At 40.4% G+C, this 19,653-nt stretch overlaps 1 protein-coding gene across 1 annotated transcript; it reads right to left on the bottom strand.

The window, feature by feature from the left end:
* Positions 1-1,719: 1,719 nt before the first annotated feature.
* sec62 (SEC62 homolog, preprotein translocation factor) lies at positions 1,720-19,653 on the bottom strand. The gene is made up of 8 exons (XM_047369077.1): positions 19,503-19,653; positions 15,296-15,404; positions 10,358-10,463; positions 7,279-7,468; positions 6,430-6,525; positions 6,295-6,355; positions 6,091-6,210; positions 1,720-4,872 (listed from the first exon to the last, which is right to left on the bottom strand). Exons 1-8 carry the CDS (start codon positions 19,536-19,538, stop codon positions 4,361-4,363), a joined length of 1,230 nt encoding a protein of 409 aa, XP_047225033.1. The 5' UTR covers positions 19,539-19,653; the 3' UTR covers positions 1,720-4,360.

Below are 19,653 nucleotides of genomic sequence, written 5' to 3'. Positions count from 1 at the left end.
ATCTGAGTGAATGAAATATTCTCATTGAATACTTTGTTCTGTATAAAATTGAATGTGCTGAGAACAAAATCACACAAAAATCATCAATGGAAATCAAATTTATTAACCAATGGAGGCCTGGATTTGGAGTCACACACAAAATTAAAGTGGAAAAACACACTAGAGGCTGATCCAACTTTGATATAAAGTCAAAATGAGGCTCAGTATTGTGTGTGGCCTCCACGTGTCTGTATGACCTCCCTACAACACCTGGACATGCTCCTGATGAGACGGCGGATGGTCTCCTGAGGGATCTCCTCCCAGACCTGGACTAAAGCATCCACCAACTCCTAGACAGTCTGTGGTGCAACGTGACGTTGGTGGATGGAGCGAGACATGATGTCCCAGATGTGCTCAATCAGATTCAGGTCTGGGGAACGGGCGGGCCAGTCCATAGCTTCAATGTCTTCATCTTGCAGGAACTGCTGACACACTCCAGCCACATGAGGTCTAGCATTGTCCTGCATCAGGAGGAACCCAGGGCCAACCGCACCAGCATATGGTCTCACAAGGGGTCTGAGGATCTCATCTCGGTACCTAATGGCAGTCAGGCTACCTCTGGCGAGCACATGGAGGGGCGTGCGGCCCTCCAAAGAAATGCCACCACACACCAATACTGACCCACTGCCAAACCGGTCATGCTGAAGGATGTTGCAGGCAGCAGATCGCTCTCCACGGTGTCTCCAGACTCTGTTACGTCTGTCACATCTGCTCAGTGTGAACCTGCTTTCATCTGTGAAGAGCACAGGGCGCCAGTGGCAAATTTACCAATCCTGGTGTTCTCTGGCAAATGCCAAGCGTCCTGCACGGTGTTGGGCTGTGAGCATGACCCCCATTTGTGGACGTCGGGCCCTCATACCATCCTCATGGAGTCTGTTTCTAACCGTTTGTGCAGACACATGCACATTTGTGGCCTGCTGGAGGTCATTTTGCTGGGCTCTGGCAGTGCTCCTCCTGTTCCTCCTTGCACAAAGGTGGAGGTAGCGGTCCTGCTGCTGGGTTGTTGCCTACGGCCTCCTCCACGTCTCCTGGTGTACTGGCCTGTCTCCTGGTAGTGCCTCCAGGCTCTGGACACTACGCTGAGAGACACAGCAAACCTTCTTGCTACAGCTCGCATTGATGTGTCATCCTGGATGAGCTGCACTACCTGAGCCACTTGTGTGGGTTGTAGAGTCCGTCTCATGCTACCACGAGTGTGAAAGCCCCACCAACATTCAAACGTGACCCAAACATCAGCCAGAAAGCAGAGGTACTGAGAAGTGATCTGTGGTCCCCACCTGCAGAACCACTCCTTTATTGAGTGTGTCTTGCTAATCGTCAAAGATTTCCTCCTGTTGTCTTTTCCATTTGAACAACATCATGTGAAATTGATTGTCAATCAGTGCTGCTTCCTAAGTGGACAGTTTGATTTCACTGAAGTTTGATTTACTTGAAGTTATATTGTGTTGTTTAAGTGTTCCCTTAATTTTTTAAGCAGTGTATCAGTGTGTAATGAATCTAAAAGAGTTTAACTTTTTGAACTACTTTTCCATGCTGCTTTAATTTTTTAAGATTTATATTATCTCTTAAACTGAAATGTGGATTTTTGTGTATAAAATGCTGTGAAGGTTTCCTGTTTTAGGAACTACTCCATCATTTAAAAAGAACTCCTAAGAGGCAAAAACTAAACACAGACCCTGATGCTTTCTAGGTTTTTATTGCAATAATAACATACAGATATAATCCAGACATCCAATTTCAGTAAATTACACTTTGATATCTTAGGAGACAGTCTTAAGAATGATATTGACAAGGTGATCAAAAATACACCAGAGATAAAACGTTGAAAGTTTTACATTTTGCACTTTAATTTTCCCTAGAAATGTGCGATGAGAAGCAGCAGCAGCATAGAGTAATACTATGATACACAACAGACCGACAGTTGTAAGTCGAGAATAGTTTCTTTTCTTCGTGTGAAACGGCTATCCGCTGGCAGCTCTGCAAACAGATGCATTTTTGCCCGTTTAAAAAAATGAAGGAAAATAAAAGGATGAAAACAGAACGACAAACATGACAACATGCAACTTAGAAAGTCAAGAGAGCTACACACCTCATTAGGACTACGGCAGGAAAAAAAACCCACTACCGATTAGACAAGTTAAAGTAACAGAACATATGGAAAGCTGGGCAGATGTTAAACCATTTTATCAGACTGTTGGTGTTACAGCAACAGGTTTCTTAACTTCAGGTTAACGACAGACAGACCATTGTTAGAGGGAGAAAAGCAGACCTGGCAACACACAACCAACCACATCACACACTTGACACAGTGGTAAATCTAAAAATGCTGTAATCCAAAGATTCACAGATTCTACCTTTAAAAGCTGGACTAGATGATTTAGATAAAAACAATAACGGGACACAGATGAAAATGAGTCTGGTTTTATAGATTTTGACTGAGTACTATATGCATATATCTGATACATTAATAGAATCCATATATAAATGATACATTTTCTGTTTTATACTTAAATATAATCCTTGCTATGCCTAAAAAGAGCATCTAACCCATTTCTAACTCAAATATAAAGTGAAAGAACAGCTTGGACCTCGGCGACTGGATCTCAGCCGATCAGTGAGCGGATCTGGACTCAAAAAATAAGCCCACTGATTGCTTGTGCAAGACTAGATTGGACTCCTTCGGTTGGGAGTCTAGTGTGAACGCAAGTTTACCGGTTTCGCTGAGACCAAGATCCTCTTTCTTTACCTGCTTGCCAACTTTGTGCTGCGATTTTTCAGCCGGTTTGGAGAATGAATCTGACACTGCGGTTACAAAATGAATGGCTTTATTAAATAGAACTCGGCTCCTCATGTTTAAGCCTAACTTTTATCTGGTGTTTGGCACTAAAGTTCACTGTAATGTTCCCACTGGTTTCTCCAGCTTTAGGTCTTACAATCTTAATTATTCAGCAATATTAACGAAATATTTAGTAGGCCAGCTGTCAGCAGTTGCCCAAGTGTATTCTTCAAGATAAATTACATGAAGAAATATTTTATACTAAAGGAATAACTGCACTATGATCCTGAGCCATTTAAAAGAAGAAAATACAGGTGCATCTCAATAGATTAGGATAAAATGGAAAAATAATTCAAAAAGTGTAATTAAGATTTATAACATGGTAAAATATTTTGAGCGTTTGTTAACTTTGATAATTATGGCTTATAGCTAATGAAAAAAAAACATTTTTTTTAAATAAGTCTTGGTGATGTTACGGCCTTTCTGTCTTCAAGCATGTTAATCGGAAGTTGAGTGGAAGGAAAACATGGTTAAAAAGGGTTGCACAAGCAAAAAGGGACATCCACAGTCTTGAGAGAATTGTAAAGCAAAGCACATTCAAGTGTTTGGAGGCGATTCAAAAGGCTGGATGTGGCTAGTTAATCCTTCCTGAGCTATATAAATGGAAAGTTAAGTGAATGGAAAAAGTACACAGAAAAAAAAGTGCCCAAGCAGCAGGGATAGAAGCGTTTTACCTGTGCTGAGGAGAAAAATGACTGGATTGCTGATGTGTTTTTCATTAGCTGTAAGCCATAATCATCAATATTAACAGGATTAAAACCTTTCAATAGATCACTCTGCATCATGAATCTACATATTATTTGAGTTTTCCTACAACGGAGTCAGTGCAATAAATTAACTAATGAACTGAGATGAACCTGTAGCTAGTACTTCAGAGACCCACACTACTCTGCTATCCAGACCTCTGATCTGTCACAACATGGTCTTTTTTCTTTAAAATAAACCTCTGGATTTGGTCCACCTGGCTGGGTGCAGGACTGAACACCTGGCAAACTGATCATTCTTCTGTCTGAGAAATCTATCAGACTCCCTGGCATTTATATGACGCTCCGAGGACGACACCAGTACTGTGCTTCCCAACCAGTCAAACATGACTTCTCAGCATTATCCTCATTTGACTTCATATCCTCTAAATGGTGCTGATGTAAAATGCAACCTTGTAACACAAGGCACAGTAAAACACCGTTTTGGTCCGATAGGTTCCTCAGGCAAACATGTCCGGCAGCAGTTTCATTTTCACATAAATAACATTTAATTGGAAAGGAATCATTTCCACTGTAAGGCTTCTTTTTTTCTACATTTTCCCCATTGTCATAGCCATAAACCTTTGAGTGTTCCGTCTATCCCGGTACTGTTTAGTGGAAGATCTCAACAACATGAGAGGGAGCTTCTCTCCACTCAGAGAGGCTGGACTAGCAGGTCCTGGGATCACAGCAGGGAAGGAGGGAAGGCAGAGGAGAAAACGAGAGTGATGGAACAGGAAGTTTATGTCTCAGCAGTCTGGGGTTTAGACTCACTTTCACTACCTTCTTTCCTCTCCTGTGTCTCCTCGTCTTCCTCCTCTCCATCATCATCATCATCATCTTCCTCCTCTTCTGTGTGCTGCTCCAGCTCCTCCCTGGTGATCATTTCAAAGTCGTTTCCGTTGCTGTGCTGTGAGCCTTCGTCCTCTCGGCGGTCGCTGTCTGTATCTGAGTGGCGGTCACCTGTTCCTTCTTGCTTTGCCTCTTTGCTCTCTTCCTCTTCATCCTCTTCCTCATCGTCAGCATCCTTCTTCTCGCTGTCCGACTTCTCATCCTTAAGGGAGGTGCTGCTGTCCTTCTCGTCAGTCTTATCTAAACACCTCTTGTCACTGGTTCGTGGCCCTTTGTATTCGTGAGTGTAGAGCGGCCTGAACGAGTCGATGAAGCCCACGTCTGCGGTCAAGTTGGGCAGGAACCAGAAGTGATGACGCCCACCAGTCACCAGCCAGATAATCAGGAAGAGGATGCAGCGAGCTAAGGAGAGAAGAAACTACTTTTGAGACAGCAAAACTGAATATTTATTCATTTTGTCCTGTTACACCATAAACATCAATATATTTAGTTTACGGAAATACCATGGTAAATACCATACATGCATTCTTTCTCAGTGGTCTTCACAAATAAATCTGAAAAGTGTGGCGTGCACTTGTATTCCACCATCTTTACTCTTCTTCCCCTAAATAAAGTTCAGTGTACGGAAATACATCCTGAAATACCCTAAACCCTCAGAGGTTTGTTAGAGAACAGTAGTAAACAAAGCAAAAAGACCAAGGAACACACCAGACAGGTCAGGGAGAACATTGTGGAGACGTTTGAACATCTCACAGAGCACTGATGAGTATGGTGCAACATCAAACCTACAAAAACATGGCTGCCCACCTATGATGACATTATGTGTGGCGGTAAACTAACACTGCATATAACCCTGAACATACCATCATGGTGTGGGAACGCTTTTATTTAGCAGTGATGAGGAAAGTAGTCAAGAGTTAATAGCAAGATGGATAGAGCTAAAAACAGGCAATCTTAGAAGACTTCAGCCTCGATTCATCTTTCAGAAGGACTACCGCCCTAAACGAACAGCCAAAGCTACAATAGAATCGCTTCGATTAAAGCATGTTTCATGCCAACACGTGATTCATGCGATAGCCTAGTCAAATCCCAGATCTATATCCCATTTTTGAGTGGCAAAACTCAAAAATTGATGTTCTTAGAAGCTCTCTAGTCAATCTGACAGAGCTGGCAGAGACATTTCCTAAAGGTCATCTAACAGTAGTGAAATTGCTGGCGCAGGTAGGATGAGTATAAATGAACGCCAGACTTTTTATTAAAACAATATGAACCACAATCCCCTTCCTTCCACTTAAGAATTGTGCTCTGCTTTCATTGGTCTGTCACATAAAATCTCAATAAAATACATCTGGTGAATACTTTTACAGCCCAGAGTAAAACACTGGTCAAAATCTTTACGCTTATTTTACGTTTATCTTTGCTTTATGTGAAGCTCTGAATTTCAAGGACATCTGGGTAGAAGAATTTAATGCTTTCTAAGAATGTTTTCAGTCAGTAAAGCATCAGAATAAACATTTTTTTGAAAATATTGCCTTTGCTGTATGGAAAAACACCTGAGTTTTAAAAAAGCTATACAAGGACATCAACCCTAACAGTTCCTGCTTTACCGGATCTGCTTACCAACTGCTAGAAGCAGGATGCTGGCCACAAAGCAGCCAGCTGCAACACTCAGGTAGTACACGCCAACACGCATTTCTGCCGGCCACAACGGGAACAGGGTGGCTGCAATCACTGCAATAACTGAGAAAAACAACATCAATGTGAGATGATCCTTCCATCTGGTTTTTGCTCAGCAGAAACCTTAGGGTTGCAGTCCTGACGTACCGAGGATCAAGCCCATGGCAAACGTTTTGAAATGGACCGGGTCGTAAATCCACACGTACACCTGCAGCAAGGAGGCAAGTGTTATGTTCTTCACTGTCTTAACTGGTAAAAACTGCAATATGCACAGTTTCTCACCTCATTTCCATCCAGAAACAACTGATCCTCATGAGGCTCCAGTTTAAACTTTTTCTTCACCTCTTTCTTCTTCTTAGGGGTTCCTGGGCTGTCGTCCTGTTGTTCAAAGAAAATCAGCATTTTTAAATGATGTTCAACACAGATAGTTACTTGTTGTGGAGTTTAACTTTTTTATTTAAACAGTGAACTTTCCCTGAGTGGTGGTGGTGTTTTGAAATTAAAACTATTCTAAGTTAGACAAAACAGTTTGAGACAGTGTAGTTTATTTCTTCTGGAAACGGATTTCTTAAATGTCAGTTCTGCTTCACACAAGTTGGCAAAATTGAGCGCTTCATATTCTTTTATTTAGGAGCTAGTAGTGATATAATTGCGATTTTACAGTTTAAGAACAATTGTAATATATTTTTGTCATATTGCTCACCTCTAGTAGTTTTTTTTCACAGGGTAATAATACTCAAACTGCAGAAAGAAATCATGAATAACCGAACCTACACATTTAGGACATCACTAAATATGATTTAGGATCTAATGTGCAAAATATGGGCATATTTAAGGCTTTTTACAATCCTGAACAGATTAAAAACTGATTGAAGTGATCCCCCCCCAAAGATTTTAAGGGTCTGTGCACTTTGAACTCACACAGCAGGGTAAATATCAGCTCACGGACTGAAGGTCGATCAGCTCAGAGAAAAGGCAACTGAAAGCATATATACTCTTGTGGGGGTCGTTGCTTCAGATGGACCCAAAATAATGTTTGAGAGGTTCAGACAAGCTACAATTACTGGATTTGATCATCTCTCAACTATGTTCTTTCAGGAGTGTTGTAGAGTCGTTCACTGAGTCACTCACGCTTTTCTCTTTCTTGGTTTCCACAACTTCAGGCTCTTTCTTCTTCTCTTTCTCCTTCTTTCCTTTTTTCTCATCTTCTTTGCTGCTGTCACTTTTGATTTTTTCTTTCTCTTTCTCCTTCTTGGTGTCTTTTTCGGGTTTTTTCTTCATCACCTTAAGAGCTCGGTGAAAGAACTGCTTCTTTAAGAGTCTGCAAACAAAATGAAAAGATTTTGTTTTTAGGTCTAGAAGTGAGCTTCATTTATATTTAAAAGTCCTCCCTTTTCAATGAAAAAAAAAATATATATATACAGGTCCTTCTCAAAATATTAGCATATTGTGATAAAGTTCATTATTTTCCATAATGTCATGATGAAAATTTAACATTCATATATTTTAGATTCATTGCACACTAACTGAAATATTTCAGGTCTTTTATTGTCTTAATACGGATGATTTTGGCATACAGCTCATGAAAACCCCAAATTCCTATCTCACAAAATTAGCATATCATTAAAAGGGTCTCTAAACGAGCTATGAACCTAATCATCTGAATCAACGAGTTAACTCTAAACACCTGCAAAAGATTCCTGAGGCCTTTAAAACTCCCAGCCTGGTTCATCACTCAAAACCCCAATCATGGGTAAGACTGCCGACCTGACTGCTGTCCAGAAGGCCACTATTGACACCCTCAAGCAAGAGGGTAAGACACAGAAAGAAATTTCTGAACGAATAGGCTGTTCCCAGAGTGCTGTATCAAGGCACCTCAGTGGGAAGTCTGTGGGAAGGAAAAAGTGTGGCAGAAAACGCTGCACAACGAGAAGAGGTGACCGGACCCTGAGGAAGATTGTGGAGAAGGGCCGATTCCAGACCTTGGGGGACCTGCGGAAGCAGTGGACTGAGTCTGGAGTAGAAACATCCAGAGCCACCGTGCACAGGCGTGTGCAGGAAATGGGCTACAGCTGCCGCATTCCCCAGGTCAAGCCCATTTTGAACTAGAAACAGCGGCAGAAGCGCCTGACCTGGGCTACAGAGAAGCAGCACTGGACTGTTGCTCAGTGGTCCAAAGTACTTTTTTCGGATGAAAGCAAATTCTGCATGTCATTCGGAAATCAAGGTGCCAGAGTCTGGAGGAAGACTGGGGAGAAGGAAATGCCAAAATGCCAGAAGTCCAGTGTCAAGTACCCACAGTCAGTGATGGTCTGGGGTGCCGTGTCAGCTGCTGGTGTTGGTCCACTGTGTTTTATCAAGGGCAGGGTCAATGCAGCTAGCTATCAGGAGATTTTGGAGCACTTCATGCTTCCATCTGCTGAAAACCTTTATGGAGATGAAGATTTCATTTTTCAGCACGACCTGGCAGCTGCTCACAGTGCCAAAACCACTGGTAAATGGTTTACTGACCATGGTATCACTGTGCTCAATTGGCCTGCCAACTCTCCTGACCTGAACCCCATAGAGAATCTGTGGGATATTGTGAAGAGAACGTTGAGAGACTCAAGACCCAACACTCTGGATGAGCTAAAGGCCGCTATCGAAGCATCCTGGGCCTCCATAAGACCTCAGCAGTGCCACAGGCTGATTGCCTCCATGCCATGCCGCATTGAAGCAGTCATTTCTGCAAAAGGATTCCCGACCAAGTATTGAGTGCATAACTGTACATGATTATTTGAAGGTTGACGTTTTTTGTATTAAAAACACTTTTCTTTTATTGGTCGGAAGAAATATGCTAATTTTGTGAGATAGGAATTTTGGGTTTTCATGAGCTGTATGCCAAAATCATCCGTATTAAGACAATAAAAGACCTGAAATATTTCAGTTAGTGTGCAATGAATCTAAAATATACGAATGTTAAATTTTCATCATTACATTATGGAAAATAATGAACTTTATCACAATATGCTAATATTTTGAGAAGGACCTGTATATATATATTTGTATAACTATATTTGCCAATTTAAAGAAATAATGTTAGGGATCGTTATTTTGGAGACTAAAAAATATCTAAACTAGTGACGCACCTAGAAGACGCTTATAGAACACAGTTTTCTGCCCATTTCTGTCTGAGGTACAATGGTTGAACCTTATGGAAGGTTAAAAGGGACAAAATGTTATAAATGTTGTGGGCGACTGTGGCTCAGGTGGTAGGAGTACGTCCTGTAACTGGTGGGTTGCCGGTTGATGGTGGTCAGATGGTTCAGTTGCGGCGATTGTATGGCAGCCTCGCATCTATCAGTCCGTCCCAGGGCAACCGTGGCTGTAGTTCACCATAGTCAGTGTGTGAATGGGTGGATGACTGATTGTAGTTTAAATCGTTATATAATTTCAGGCCATTTACCAAATATCTCATGAAATAAATAGATGTACCATGAAAGAAGGTAATTCATTTAAAAATACAGAACTATTTCACTCTGTTTTTATTTATTTCATGGCTGCAGCAGTGTCATCATGAAAATATTTAAACTGTCAACTCGACCCATCAAACTTAGTGGGCGGGCTTAGAGCGGCTCCTCCACAGACGTCTGATTGGCTGCTTCACACAACTGCTGCAGACAACGCCTTCTAAGTTTGCCATGAGTCTGAGGTCAATGTCTTTGATGGAAAGTTTGGAAATAACTTCAAGAAATTCTTGCGATTTATTCACCACAAACCCTGGATGAGCAACTCTAGCTTCTATATCCCTATTCTGGTCTCTAACCAGTTCACAAGAGACCTCAGTGAGGTTCTGCGTGGAGGAAGCCGTTAGCCCCACCCACTCTGTTTGATGGGTCAAGTTGACAGATAAAATAATTTTATAATGACACTGCTGCAGGGAGCCATGAAATAAATAAATACAGAGTGATATGGTTATATATTTTTAAATGAATTAATAAAAAAAATTACATTGAATTATTTGATGTTAAAATGGTATATTTAATTCATTTAATGATGTATTAAATAAATAAATGGTATATTTAATGGGACATGGATTTAGTTTATGGGACATCCAAATTTTTTTTATTTCATGATATATTATTTATTTAATTTTGTCCTTTTTGACCTTCCATAGGCCTGGTTCTAGTTGTAACATACGACGAATTCACAGTGTCGAATGTGGGCCGACCTGTTGCAGTAATCCACCACCGACTCTCTGGTGGTGAACAGCGCCTCCTCTCCCTTCTTAGCTTTGGCCCATTTGGATTCCAGCAGACAGTCCACAGCCTTGGATGCTAAACAGAGACACAGTAAAACATCATGTGTTTATTTCATTCAATATAACCAGAGATCAGTAAGGATTAGAGAATACACCCAAAATTATTTTAGCTAACTTGCGTGTTTACTTTTTAATTAGCTCATTTGGAAAACAAAGCTAGCAGTCATATACAGTGCCTCAAACCTTGTGACTTTTTGTCATGTTACAACCCCAGATGTCTGTGTTTTTCGTTGAGATTTAATGTGATAGACCAACAAAGTAGTGTGTAATTGTAAATGGGGATGAAACTACATGGCCTCTAATAGTTTCAAACAAATACAAATCTGAAAAGTGTGGCCTGCATTTATATTCAGTCCCAGTCAGTCAATATTTTGTACAACCACCTTCGGTTGCAATTACAGCTGCAAGACCTTTAGGGTACAGTGCCTTGCGAACGTACTCGGCTGCCTTGAACTTTTCAACCTCTTGCCACATTTCAGGCTTCAAACATAAAGATATAAAATTCTAATTTTTTGTGAAGAATCAACAACAAGTGGGACACAATCGTGAAGTGGAATGAAATTTATTGGATGTGTCAAATTTTTTTAATAAACAAAAAACTGAAAAGTGGGGCGTGCAATATTATTCGGCCCCCTTGCGTTAATACTTTGTAGCGCCACCCTTTGCTACAATTACAGCTGGAAGTCGCTTGGAGTTTGTCTCTATCAGTTTTTCACATCGAGAGACTGAAATTCTTGCCCATTCTTTCTTGCAAAACAGCTGGAGCTCAGTGAGGTTGGATGGAGAGCGTTCGTGAACAGCAGTCTTCAGCTCTTTCCACAGATTCTCGATTGGATTCAGGTCTAGACTTTGACTTGGCCATTCCAACACCTGGATACGTTTATTTGTGAACCATTCCATTGTAGATTTGACTTTATGTTTTGGATCATTGTCTTGTTGGAAGATAAATCTCCGTCCCAGTCTCAGGTCTCTTGCAGACTCCAACAGGTTTTCTTCCAGAATGGTCCTGTATTTGGCCCCATCCATCTTCCCATCAATTTGGACCATCTTACCTGTCCCTGCTGATGAAAAGCAGGCCCAAACCATGATGCTGCCTCCACCATGTTTGACAGTGGAGATGGTGTGTTCAGGGTGATGAGCTGTGTTGCTTTTACGCCAAACATATCGTTTTTCATTGTGGCCAAACAGTTAGGTTTTGGTTTCATCTGACCAGAGCACCTTCTTCCACATGTTTGGTGTGTCTCCCAGGTGGCTTGTGGCAAACTTTAAACGAGACTTTTTATGGATATCTTTGAGAAATGGTTTTCTTCTTGCCACTCTTCCATAAAGACCAGATTTGTGCAGTGTACGACTGATTGTTGTCCTATGGACAGACTCTCCCACCTCAACTGTAGATCTCTGCAGTTCATCCAGAGTGATCATGGGCCTCTTGGCTGCATCTCTGATCAGTCTTCTCCTTGTTCAAGATGAAAGTTTAGAGGGACGGCCGGGTCTTGGTAGATTTGCAGTGGTCTGATACTCCTTCCATTTCAATATGATTACTTGCACAGTGCTCCTTGGGATGGTTAAAGCTTGGGAAATCTTTCTGTATCCAAATCTGGCTTTAAACTTCTCCACAACAGTATCTCAGACCTGCCTGGTGTGTTCCTTGGTCTTCATGATGCTCTCTGTACTTTGAAGAGAACCCTGAGACTATCACAGAGCAGGTGCATTTATACGGAGACTTGATTACACACAGGTGGAATCTATTTATCATCATCAGTCATTTGGGACAACATTGGATCATTCAGAGATCCTCACTGAACTTCTGGAGTGAGTTTGCTGCACTGAAAGTAAAGGGGCCGAATAATATTGCACGTCCCACTTTCAGTTTTTTATTTGTTAAAAAAGTTTGACACATCCAATAAATTTCATTCCACTTCACGATTGTGTCCCTCTTGTTGTTGATTCTTCACAAAAAATTTGAATTTTATATCTTTATGTTTGAAGCCTGAAATGTGGCAAGATGTTGAAAGGTTTACGGCAGCCGAGTACTTTCGCAAGGTACTGTATGTCTCTACCAGCATATCAAGAGACTGAATTAAGTGTTTAAAGAATTTCTGTCGCTAGTAGTGTTTCAGATGGGAAGGAACAGGGAGACAGTCCTCAGGTCAAGGGTTAAATGGAGCTAGAAACTGAAAGTTTTGCCCATTCTTCTTTGCAAAATGAGCCATTTGAGCCATACTCTAATGTAGGACTGGATGGACTGAGTAAAATGCTCAAAACTAGTGATATCGTCACATAATCTGCATTCAATTTCCCAAAAGCTTCATCCCTGATCTCTGGTGTTCTTTACCAATTAGGTGACTATTGGCACTGAATTTTATTTAGGGGTTATCAGATTGAAGGGGGCTGAATACATTTACACACTATGCTTGATCACAACAGATTTTTATTTTTCACAGAAATGTGAAAACAATATTTTCTCCCTCTTCTCAATTACGTGCTACTTTCTGTTGGTAGGAAAATGTGAAAAAGTTAATGGGTATGACTACTTTTGCAAGACACCGTAGATGGATGGATTCACGTCTTTTGTTCCCCTACCAGATATTTTCTTTAGCTCTTCTTGGTTTCCATTAACAAACCCACAGTAAGCTTATGAATGAAGACAGCTGCCTACTGCCACAGACAATTACACTCTGAACAATGACTGGGTCTGACAGCTCAACGACGAGCTAAAAGGAATGATTACAGATAGTTTTATGCCACCACCAACCAGTCAACATGCACATTATAACCGTGTTTGTCCAGATTTATATTGAAATACAGAACAAAGACTTAGGAAAAGCACGTGGCAGAGCAGTTAAGCTACATACTGAGGTGGAATTTATGAGCATACAGGTCCTTCTCAAAATATTAGCATATTGTGATAAAGTTCATTATTTTCCATAATGTCATGATGAAAATTTAACATTCATATATTTTAGATTCATTGCACACTAACTGAAATATTTCAGGTCTTTTATTGTCTTAATACGGATGATTTTGGCATACAGCTCATGAAAACCCAAAATTCCTATCTCACAAAATTAGCATATTTCATCCGACCAATAAAAGAAAAGTGTTTTTAATACAAAAAACGTCAACCTTCAAATAATCATGTACAGTTATGCACTCAATACTTGGTCGGGAATCCTTTTGCAGAAATGACTGCTTCAATGCGGCGTGGCATGGAGGCAATCAGCCTGTGGCACTGCTGAGGTCTTATGGAGGCCCAGGATGCTTCGATAGCGGCCTTTAACTCATCCAGAGTGTTGGGTCTTGAGTCTCTCAACGTTCTCTTCACAATATCCCACAGATTCTCTATGGGGTTCAGGTCAGGAGAGTTGGCAGGCCAATTGAGCACAGTGATACCATGGTCAGTAAACCATTTACCAGTGGTTTTGGCACTGTGAGCAGGTACCAGGTCATGCTGAAAAATTTAATCTTCATCTCCATAAAGCTTTTCAGCAGATGGAAGCATGAAGTGCTCCAAAATCTCCTGATAGCTAGCTGCATTGACCCTGCCCTTGATAAAACACAGTGGACCAACACCAGCAGCTGGCACCCCAGACCATCACTGACTGTGGGTACTTGACACTGGACTTCTGGCATTTTGGCATTTCCTTCTCCCCAGTCTTCCTCCAGACTCTGGCACCTTGATTTCCGAATGACATGCAGAATTTGCTTTCATCCGAAAAAAGTATTTTGGACCACTGAGCAACAGTCCAGTGCTGCTTCTCTGTAGCCCAGGTCAGGCGCTTCTGCCGCTGTTTCTGGTTCAAAAGTGGCTTGACCTGGGGAATGCGGCACCTGTAGCCCATTTCCTGCACACGCCTGTGCACGGTGGCTCTGGATGTTTCTACTCCAGACTCAGTCCACTGCTTCCGCAGGTCCACCAAGGTCTGGAATCGGCCCTTCTCCACAATCTTCCTCAGGGTCCGGTCACCTCTTCTCGTTGTGCAGCGTTTTCTGGCACACTTTTTCCTTCCCACAGACTTCCCACTGAGGTGCCTTGATACAGCACTCTGGGAACAGCCTATTTGTTCAGAAATTTCTTTCTGTGTCTTACCCTCTTGCTTGAGGGTGTCAATAGTGGCCTTCTGGACAGCAGTCACGTCGGCAGTCTTACCCATGATTGGGGTTTTGAGTGATGAACCAAGCTGGGAGTTTTAAAGGCCTCAGAAATCTTTTGCAGGTGTTTAGAGTTAACTCGTTGATTCAGATGATTAGGTTCATAGCTCGTTTAGAGACCCTTTTAATGATATGCTAATTTTGTGAGATAGGAATTTTGGGTTTTCATGAACTGTATGCCAAAATCATCCGTATTAAGACAATAAAAGACCTGAAATATTTCAGTTAGTGTGCAATGAATCTAAAATATATGAATGTTAAATTTTCATCATGACATTATGGAAAATAATGAACTTTATCACAATATGCTAATATTTTGAGAAGGACCTGTATGCTTTACACAAAAAAACATTTTTATTTAAAACATATTTCCTATGGACATGTTTGTATTGAGATGAAACATTTCTGTTTCATCTGTGGTGTGGTGATGCTTCAGTGTTCACAAGTTGCTCCAACAACTTAAAGGTTCACAACATTTCCAAAAACTGACAAATGGGGTCAGTTGTGCCAATAGAGCAATGCAAATATAAACCCTGAATAAACATAAAACTAAAAAAACCCAAACCTAACATCATGTTCTTTCAGTGTGAAAAAAGTGTTCTGTAAAGATGTATCTGTTGGAGGACACATACAGCGCAGGCCTCCTCCCTTGTACTCCACCCAGTGTTGCTGCTGCGTGTTCAGCTGAGCACTAACCGATAAAGTAGTCGACTCGGTGGCCCATCATGTTCGTGGACTTGGTGGGGCAGTTAAATCGAAGGTACTTGGCCACCACCTTCTCCTCCTTGGTGGGCTCGTTCACTTCCTGCAGAAAACAAACACCAACAATTAGAGTAGCTACGTTTACATGCACAAAATTTCACTATCGGATCTAAATGTATTCGGATTAAAAAACAAAAAAGTAATTGCATTGTACCGTTTATATGGACATAAGTAATCAGAATAAAATGGCCGATCAGACAAAAAATGTGTCATGTAAACTTGTCCATTAGAATATTCTGTTAGCATCTAGCCAGAGCAACTAGCCACTCAAGGCTAGGGTGCACATGTGCACTCAGATCAGTTTGCCTCATTCAGAATAACTTGATCCGGGGAAGTGTTTACATGCACGTCGATCAGATTGTCAATCAGCCTAAACCACCCCTCTCAATCGGATTACAATTTCATTCCGATCCTGCCGAATCCGATCAGAATATTCCAGCTGACATGTTTACATGACACATTATTAGTCTGATTACTAATGTCCATGTAAACGTAGCTAATGACGTTTCTTATGTTCCAAAACCAAACAACCTAGCTCACAGGCTACATCTGGGGATGCAAATGTCAAAACAGCTTTAATCTATGCATGGTTAAATTATACTGTGGAAATAGTATGTCGGTGCTGCATCATATATGTGGACACATTTTATGAGACCAGGTGAATAGACAGCAAAGAAAGAAGTCAAAATGTTGGTGCAGTGTGAAATATTTGGAATTTCAAACTGTAGAATGATAGACCTGCTCTGGTGGAGAACAGGTCATGACCAACAATATGTGCATCTATTTATCTTTGGCATAGTCTTCCCCAGCAAATACAGTTTCTAACAGCCTAATAACCACGAGAGAATGTTATTCCAAGTCTGGGGTCAGAGCCAGCCAACATCATCCTCTAATGTCAGCTGAGGAAAACTAAAATAAAAGAACAAATGCTCTTTTGGTATAGCCGTGTGTTTAAATTGGTTCTTAATCAGAATCAGCTTTATTGCCAAGTTTGTACATACAAACAAGGAATTTGACTCCAGTACACTTTGCTCTCTGGGTTTGTTTTTGTTTAATGTGTTATAAGATATATTTATGGATATATCTGTATATCCTTTAATATACATATATACAAAGGTGCATTTGCAACTTCAGTATGAGGTTGTTCTGTACTCTATTGAATGTTCATCAGAGAAACAGCCTGGGGGAAGAAACTGTCTCTGTGGCGGCTGGTTTTAGTGAACAGTGCTCTGTAGCGGCGGCCTGAAGGTAAAACTCTGAACAGTTTATGTGCAGGGTGTGTGGGGTCTGCATAGATTTTAGCAGCTCTTTTTCTGACCCTAGACCTGTATAAGTCCTGGATGGAGGGAAGGTCAGCCCTGATTATTCGTTGCAGTCTGGACCTGTTCTGTTTTGTGGATGAGCCAAACCACACTGAGATGGATGAAGACAGGACAAGTATAATTATTAGAGATGCACAGGGAAATCGGCTGTCGACCAGCCGGGTGGAGCTTGACTGATGACTTGGGGACGGAGACTCAAAACTTAACAGCAAACTATTTTCTGCATTTCATTTGAGTTGGGAGAGAGACAGCAACTTTCAGCAGCTAACAGGAAGGCTAAACGGAGCAGAGTGAAGTTTCCTCTGTTTTATTTTATTAAGGTACCAACCTCTGACTGTTATGAAACAGTGAAGGTTTCGGAAATGTTGGAAACTCATAGAAGTTGCTGAAGGAAGTCAGTTTATATATTAAGTCCATTATCTTTTTTTTTTTTTTACCAGCTTATCTCTGTTTTAGACTAATTATTTTCTTGTACCCACAACGTTACGTTACGTTACATACATACATACATACATATATATATATATATATATGTATGTATGTATGTATGTATATATATATATATACATACATATATATATATATATATATGTATTTATATATATATATATATATGTATTTATATATATATATATATGTATGTATATATGTATTTATATATATATATATATAAATACATATATATATATATATATATATATGTGTGTATGTATATATATATATATGTATATATATATGTATATATGTATATATATTTGTCAGTTTATACAAGTAAGGATCTACCTGGTTTGATCGCAGGGAGATAAGCTCCTCTCAAACAAGAACATGTCTCTATAGCAAACAACTGTCAAGCCAGTGTTATGAACCCTGGCGTTTTATGTGTTAGTTTAGGAATAACTGGTAGCATTCTGAGTAAACTGCTAAACAGGCCCCCCTCTCCCTTGAGAAACAGCTGCCATATTCCCTCAGCTCTCAATGTTATTGTGCACAGGTGAGTCAATTAGCCCTCATTCCACATCAAGCATATGCTTTTCTGTTAATTATTTTAGTACAATTCTTGTAACCTTTTATCATCATTATATACTTAAGGATATAAAAGTCAAAACTGCTTTTACTTAGATATTTAAAGTCTTTTAAGGGACAATAATTCTCTTAAGTTTGTTAACATTAACAGTTGAGTTTAAAATCAAACATACAGCAGCAGGTAAATGTTTGGACATAACTATATAGTCTAAATAAAGCCTTCTAATAATCTCTGTCCATACTTCATCTAAAGCAGGTTAGAAAGATGCAGCTGTTTTAAAGAAATGCTGACTGACAGTTATTACCGAGTACCAAACTGTAACTTCCGGTGCCTTCCAAGGCATTTATGAAGTTTTTCACATTGTCACACCTTACAACCTCACATGTCGAAGTACTCTAATGGGATTTTCTATGGTAGACCAACACAAAGTAGTGCATGATTGTGAAGCGGCAGGAAAATGACCTGCATTCGGTCAGTGGCGGGTGTCAATTTCTACTCCTGGTTTGCAAAAAGAATGGGCACAAATTTCAGCACGTAGATGTTCAAGGTTGGTAGACACGTACCCAAAAGTCTTCCAGCTGTAACTGCAGCAAAACTTTCATTGTAAGTACTGAGTCAGGGGGGCTAAATACAAATGCACAGCTCATTTTTCTGATTTTTATTTGAAAAAAATAAAATAAAAAAATGAAAACCATGTATCATTTTCTCATGCGCTACTTTGTATTGGTTTATCACATGAAATCCAAAAGTAACAAAGTTTTCAATTCTAGAGTGTAAAGTTTAGGTTGCAAGAATACTTTGGTAAAACATTATATACTCATTTTATTTCCTGACCGCTGAAAGAAACAGAACAATCAACCACCTTGAAACAAACGAATTAGGCCAAAACAAGAGATAATGGTTATATTTGGGGCTTTGCTTGTTGGAAACAGGATCCTTTGGATTACAGTTGGTTCATAACTGAGGTAATCACAAGTGTTGTAATGGAGCTGAACTTAAAAAGTAACAATATGGCAGACAATCAGTCTGTTTTTTATGTTAATGTTGACAGATATACCACCCTTAATAGACTCCATCCTAGACAAGCATCCTCTCAAGCAAAAACCTCGATTAGATTTAGCTTTTGCACAGCAAACCGCTGTTAAAATCAAATTATCTGCCTGGTTTTGTCTTCTATCATTGCCAAGCAATATTTTACAACCCCACTTAACTTTTTATATCCACAATAATTAAAATGAATTAAAGTGAACTGCACAGTGAATATTGATGTGAACAAAGTTAATGTAACCTGTACGTACTCTGTGTTTTGTTGGACTGGCGCCTAAAGAAAGTCTTCCATTCAGCTTCAAGGACTTATAAAGAACTGTACTGTGTGTCTGCTCACTAATTAAATAGCTTCACGTCATGTAAACACAATGCTTAGAGCTGACGCAAGTTAGCCTGCAAACGTTTAGAACCACTTCAGTCTCGATGAGAATGAAAAACTGACTGCAAGGATAAACCTAGCACAAAGCGGAGAAACGCCACTACAATGTCAGGGAAAAAAACGAATGAGTGCTTCAGGTCACATACTGGGAAAAAGTGTAGTAAAATCTGCTATTTCTTCTCGGTACTCAGCTAATGGTAGCCGCCGTTAGCCACCAGCTGCTCCAACTGCTACCGGTCATTTAACGACTCCTGCTTCAGCAAAGGCTACCGTTACGGCAAAAGTCCAATACTAAAACTGCACCTGGATTTTGTTCGTAGTGCGTCAACTCGCGGAAGCAGCATTTCATCAACAATTAAGTGATGTTACCTGGATCCGCTTCTTGTGCCTCCTGCGCTCCGCCATGATCCTCTCCAACTCAGACAGCTACACCGTGTCCGTAAAGTCTCGCGAGAATGATCAACGGCGAGAAGACAACTTCGCATTCACAACTCTAGCTCCCATGATTGTCTTTTTGTTT

This window comes from Girardinichthys multiradiatus, chromosome 6 (assembly GCF_021462225.1).
Source record: "Girardinichthys multiradiatus isolate DD_20200921_A chromosome 6, DD_fGirMul_XY1, whole genome shotgun sequence".
Taxonomy (NCBI): Eukaryota; Metazoa; Chordata; class Actinopteri; order Cyprinodontiformes; family Goodeidae; genus Girardinichthys; species Girardinichthys multiradiatus.
The sequence above is the reverse complement of the archived record's forward strand: the minus strand, read 5'-3'. Positions and strand labels throughout refer to the sequence as shown.